This window comes from Coffea eugenioides, chromosome 4, assembly GCF_003713205.1.
Source record: "Coffea eugenioides isolate CCC68of chromosome 4, Ceug_1.0, whole genome shotgun sequence".
In the NCBI taxonomy this organism is placed as follows: Eukaryota; Viridiplantae; Streptophyta; class Magnoliopsida; order Gentianales; family Rubiaceae; genus Coffea; species Coffea eugenioides.
This window is the reverse complement of record NC_040038.1, coordinates 42951054-42957401: the sequence shown is the minus strand read 5'-3', so window position 1 is coordinate 42957401 and position 6348 is coordinate 42951054. Positions and strand designations below refer to the sequence as shown.

Sequence of the window (6348 nt, the reverse complement as noted above, 5' to 3'; positions counted from 1 at the left end):
ATATTTCGAATTTGAACTTCATCTCCCAACTTCATTTGACAAGCACATCTGCAGCACCTGCCACTTGCTCGAACTGTCTCCCAAATGTAAAATACAAAGAAAAAGTCCAGAGTGATATACTGAGGAATAAGGAATTTAAGCCCAGTAATCAATGTCTTTACGACAATTACCAGATTTGAAGCAGCTCCAGATTCGGGAAGCATATCAAACAAAACTATTCACAAGCTTTCAAACAAAACTATTCACCAGCTTTCAAGACATAGAGGCTTTAAACTTTCCATTTGTCATGATCAATGGAAGGACTCCAGCAAAATTTGACTCACGCTTAGGACTCATTTGAAGCTGATACTGAGTGAAAGCAACTGGAAGGGGACAGAAACTAATGTAAACTAGATCTTAACACTACACAATAAGAACATTTAGGTACATGACGATTACATGCTAATCCCTGAGGCAATCAAAGTTCCTCTTCCACAACAAAATTTCCTGAAGATGGGGGAATACAAAACCTTCCCCCTATCAGAACCTACAGCAAATGCATGCGCTCAACATATGATTGCACCAACCACCTGCTAAGAGGTTCTCCACACCCCACAAAACACCCAGAATTACCATTCTCAGTGACAAAAGGGAAGCTAAACACGTTAAGCAACTCCTGCACAGCCTGCCGCACCAGAGATGACCCCGTTACCCTGCTCCTCCTGCCCCAGCCTGTCACAATATCGATCCGGCTTGGACAAATCCCTGAAGCAAGCATCTGACGACGAAACCAGGCAAGTGTCCTTGACAGTGCTGTTACAGCGGTTCCATCCGACATGACGTGCAAGTTTATAAGCCAATAACAAGAACTTTTCTCCCTAACAGCATCAGGATAAACATTTTTCTGTGCAGCAACCTCCCAAACAGACCCAGCTTCCTCCTTAAGACCTGTCTTGTGAAGAAAATCAACTACTGCATCCACAAGTCCCCTCTTACTCTCTCTATCTTCACTATGCATAAAATCTAAGAAGTTGCTCACATGATCCCTCACATTCTGCCCGTCAGGTCCTGCTGCTGGCATGGACAACAAGAACATATGTGCTGGGTGGCATGTGACAGCCATCAGCTGGCAACAAAATGACATGTCAAATGATGTTTTGGCTTCTGTACAACAACTAAGGAGTAAGGTGTAAGTTTGCAAAGAAGGATTGAGCCCCAAACTAAGCATGCTCTGAAGCAGGTTATATGCATCTGAGAGTCGATGAACCCTAAGAAAAGCACTGAGAAGAGAATTACAAGTAGGCACATTAGGGCGTAAACCTGCATTAAGCATGGCTCTATACCATTCCCAGGCCTTTTCAGCATTCCCAACCTTTCCCCAGAGGTCCACAAGAAGACCATACACTGGCTCATCTGGAACCCAGTTCTTCCTTTTCATCTCAGCAAAAACTGCCTCCGCTTCCTCCAGATAGCCACAGTGACCAAGCACCTCCATCACTATGCTGTACGTCACTTTGTCTGGTTCAAAGCCAGCATTTTGCATGTCACGGTACAGCTGCAAAGCATTTTGGTAATTCCTTGCCTTAGCATGCAGAGCAATCATGATATTGTATGTCACTAAATTAGGTACGCATCCCTGATTAACCATCTCGCAAAACAGCTTATGAGCATCAGCCAAGTGACCAGCTTTCCCAAGACAATTAATGATGACACTATAAGTGAATGTGTCTGGAGAGAGCCCAAATTCTTGCATCCTCTGGTACATGTCCATAGCAACATCTAGATACCCTGCTTTTGCATGAATATCAATAAGCGTACAATAGGTTACACGGTCAGGTTGACACCCTGCCTTCTGCATCTTGTTGAAGACATTGATAGCCTCATTTAAATAGTTTGCCCGGCCATAACTGTGAATAAGTCGATTGTATGTTACAACATTAGGTTGGCATCCCTCCATGACCATTTGGTCAAGCAACTTGTTTATTGCCCCAAATTGCCTGGCTCGGCCAAGGATACCAACCATGGTGGTGTAGGTATGTCCATCATGCTTGAACCCAGGTTGCTTTTTCAACCAATAGAAAAATCCAAGAGCAACGGTATAATCTTGAAGCTGCTTTAAAATTTTGTTAGCTTGGAAAGCATCCAGAGAGCAGTTGAGTTTTCTAAGAGACTCTTCAGTTACAGGTCCCCACTTCATCTGCTGTAACATGTGAGAAACATTATCAACCACATGGCCAGAGCCTGAAAACTCCCTAGCAATAGGAGCAACTCCTCTCAGTACCTTAGTTTCTCTCACAGACCTAGCAAAACCTTCAGTCATGTCTTTGACTATCTTTTTTTCTCCATTGTGCACATTTGGAACAAAGTGACTAGGGTAGGTTTTAGATCTCTGAGGCATTGATCTTTTCCTGTCACAAGATTCCAAAGCAATCCCATTGGCTTCCACATAGTTTCCCATTCCATTATTTGACAAATTACCAGTACTTTTCACTGAAGTAGATTTATCTGCTCTGCCCTTTGAAGCATTCGAGTTATTTGTTGCACTTGGTCCAGCTGTGGTATGAGGGTGGGATTGTGGATGGACTTTTTCTCTTCTTACAGTTTTAACATTTGAAGCTCTGACATGGATTGGCTTTGCCTGCTCAACAACAGAGTTTTGAGGTGAGCCAAGAATTCCACCTCCATCTGTCATTGGAATCTTATAACTTACCAAATCAGACAAAAAGCCGACAGCAGCAATGCCAGCCTTAACAAACTGGTCAGCAATTGGAGGTGATGGATGCATTACACCAGTACCATCAAAGTCAGCATAATTTACACAATTTTCTCTTCTGATTGAGCTGGAGACAGGTATGACTTGGGGCTGCGAGACTGGATGCTTAACATCCAGTTTTTGATTGTCTGCAGTTTTTCCAGCATCTTTTGAAATGAGAGAACCTACTGCTACCGAAGGTCTAGACACAACGGGGGATGATATTGCCCGTTGTGGCAATTCATGTTTCCTATGAGGCCTCCCAGAAACACAGGTCTCATCTTCAGAACAAGTGCATGAACTTCCATCTGCTGCACTACACCTTGAACCACCAAGAATAAAAGACCTCGCTGACTGAGAAAGTGTACCAAGCTGCTTTGCACGTAGCATAATCTGGAATGTTGTGGTACAGAAATGAGAGAAACAGATTATTGACAATTCCACCTTGAAAGCTACAAGCATTAATTTAGTCTTTGTTCCACAAATCCACTCAACATAAGGTAACAAACGGCATTGGCAGTTTATACAATATATTAGTAAGCAGACACCATGCACCTTAATGTATCTTGATTTTAGATTAAACTAATTAACAACTTATGGACACTTTGCTGTAATAAAAAAGCCAAGGAACCTAGCCAAAAACCAAAAAAAAAAAAAAGGACCTGCTTACATCAGCAGCACTAAATCAGTCTTAATTAGATATTTCATCATTTTCTACAGACTACTGCACGCAGCACAGAAAGAACTGCCAAGGGACCTAAACTGAATAGAAGCATATGTCAATTCAGCAATTCAAGTCTGACCGATGGAGAGTGAGATGCAGAATTTTAGATTGCAGCAGGATGGGGGATCACAACGTCCATATTCCAATGGAAATTAGGCATCACATATGACCAACAAACTCATATCTCCATGAACAAGAAAACCTATGCTAATTATGGAATGCTGAAGATACACAGATGTACAGGACACAGGAAACATAAAGCCCAAGGACAAAATATGTCGATGCCATAAACACTGGTTTGGCAAAACAAAATTTCTGATCATATTCACCAAACGTGAAGCCAACTAAGTCAATACATTAAGGAAGACTAAGAAGTAGTTAAACAAACTTCACCACTATATTTCATCTGCCACTTCAGTTTTTGAGGGAAATGATGAAAGGGTTTGAGAGTTGGAAGTAATCTCTTTCTTCAATAAAGGTGATAGACACTTTAAAATGAAGTAGTAGCAAAGTTTATGAGCATCACGCTGGAGGGAAAAAAAAAAGAAGAAGTAAAAGTTAGCCATCCTCCTACACCCTCTCATTAAAAAATGGAGGAGAAAACCCTTGTCATGGCCATGGAGAAGCTGGAAAATACCCATGAGGCAAAACATGCACAAGCACTCACAAGTTTGAATTTCATTACATAAACATCTAATTGCAAGAGAAAGGAAAAACTTAGTCATTAAACAAAAACTATATACATACATCTTAGGTCTCTCTGAACATTAAAAAGAAAGACATGAAAACACCATGCAAGCAGCAAAGCCAAAACAAAAAACACCTGATTATTGTACCTATATACAGTTATAACTACAAGCATGACTCGGTTAAACACAAGCAAGAATGCAGCAAAAAAAAAAAGGCAGCTCTCTGCTAGTCCACACCTTGTGATCAAGAACTGCAATTAAACAAAAACCAGACAATGGAAGCACATAGAAGATTTTTTTTTATTCCTCCTTAATATCACACACACCATCAGCAATCACCATAAAAGTAAACAGGCAACACAAAAGCTGCCATTGAAGGTTCTCCGTGGAAGCAGAAAAACAACAATGGAAGCTCCTCATAGTATAAATGAAAAAGACAACTGCTACATTCAAACCTCTCAACCAAAAAAAAAAGTGTTCATATTTCATAACAATAATTATTCAACTTATATCTTGCCCTCCTCGTGGCATTACTCATGATCAAATCTAAATGTTTAAAATACCCAACCTACCAATAATGAGTAAATAGAAACAAAACCCACCCAACTCCTATGTTCGGAAAGAAGCAGCTTCAACTCTCATAAGCAGAAACTATGTACAGATACCTCTATCAGGAGGTTCAAGGAAGGAAAAAAAAACCGTAACCATGACAACGATTTGCAAATAGTCCATCCAAATTAAAGAATAATAATAATAAAAGTCTAAAAATGCAAAAAAAAAGAAAGAAAAAAACAATCTTTGCCACTTCTATACAAGTAAAACTACAACCAACATAAAACTTTTAAAACATTTCAATTCATGTAAAATACAAAAGCATCAGTCTTTACCAAATCCAAGCCAAATAAAAAAGAACCCACATTTTCCCTTACTAATCCACACCCAACAAACAAACCTTTACTTTCTATTGTATCAGCAAATTGAGCACAACCCAAAATCACAGGATCAATCACACCCCTTCACCCTGGCCCCAAAAGAAACGGAGCAACGAAAAATCATCACAAACCCACATTATAGCCATAAGAAGCAGAACTAACCGTAACAGCCAGAACCCAGCTACCAAAAAAAAATAAAATAAAATAAATACTCAAACTTTATACTGTAACAGCATAAAGTAACACGAGTAACAGAGTCCAGAAGTACCTAAAATGGTATTTGAGGCTTCAAAGAGTACGTATTACTGGGAGTGATAAATAATGAGAGAAAACATAAACACTGGAGGAGAAGAAGAAGAAGAAATTGAAGAGAGGCAAAAAGACAGGAGAAGGGGTTAAAAGGAGGGGGCGGCTTTATTTTCTCTCTCCCTCTGTCCTGCTGCCGTCAACTAACTCAAACTCAAACCCCTGAGTTTCCAAGCAACTGGGGCTGTTGCTAGTGAGATGCACTGTTGATTTTCTTTTTTTTTTTCTTTTTTCTTTTTTTTCTTTTTAACCTTTTAGCTTTTCTTTTTTTCCTTTTTTTTTTGGGAGATACTATCTGATGATTACATAAGCCACGTGTTCACACCTTGACTGTAAAAGTCCGACAGTGACAAAAAGATTTATCACCATTTTCTTTTTTCTTTTTTGGATTTTTTTTTTTTTTTGCTAATGATTTTGACTTTTGGGTGTGGTTGTTGGCTTTGACTAGGTTCGGATGGGGAGTGTTCTGGATTTTGGTATAATTACATTCAACTCCCATGAATTTACATCCAAGTATAATTTTGTCCCTGAATGTTTTCAAATAGTATGCATAGTGTGCTTTTTCCCTTTTGGCCAATTGCCTATAAGAGCCCCTTTTACTACACTTTTACCCCTATTAGTTTCTCACAAAACTCTTAGTAGTGACTCTGGGTGTGTTTGGACACTTGTATCATAAATATATTTTTGAATCATTTTTTTCTGTGTTCCAACTACCTTCTTTTATATATATATATATATATATATATATATATATATATATATATATAAGTGTTACGATATTTGATCCACACATATACCAAAATTTGAAAACATGCATAGACGTAAGTTAGCAAAATTTGCAATAGAGCTAGTTAACGATATGAAGTGGGAAGAAAATTCCCAGTGTGGCTTAAACACCATGCCCAGGAGGATGCAAGGGCAGTTGCTTCTCTTTTGTAATTAAACTCTTGATTATCAAGTATTCAT

The 6348-nt window shown here is 39.1% G+C and overlaps 1 protein-coding gene across 1 annotated transcript; it reads right to left on the bottom strand.

Moving 5' to 3' along the window:
* Nucleotides 1-250: 250 nt before the first annotated feature.
* On the bottom strand, nucleotides 251-5536 carry LOC113767773 (pentatricopeptide repeat-containing protein At1g74750-like). The gene is made up of 2 exons (XM_027311960.1): nucleotides 5345-5536; nucleotides 251-3124 (listed from the first exon to the last, which is right to left on the bottom strand). The coding sequence occupies exon 2, from the start codon at nucleotides 3119-3121 to the stop codon at nucleotides 527-529; it is 2595 nt and encodes an 864-aa protein (XP_027167761.1). The 5' UTR covers nucleotides 3122-3124; nucleotides 5345-5536; the 3' UTR covers nucleotides 251-526.
* Between the last annotated feature and the right edge of the window lie 812 nt (nucleotides 5537-6348).

Coding starts and splice junctions, on each gene's coding strand:
- LOC113767773 (XM_027311960.1), bottom strand. CDS start 3,121: ATGCTACGTGCAAAGCAGCTTGGTACACTTTCTCAGTCAGCGAGGTCT.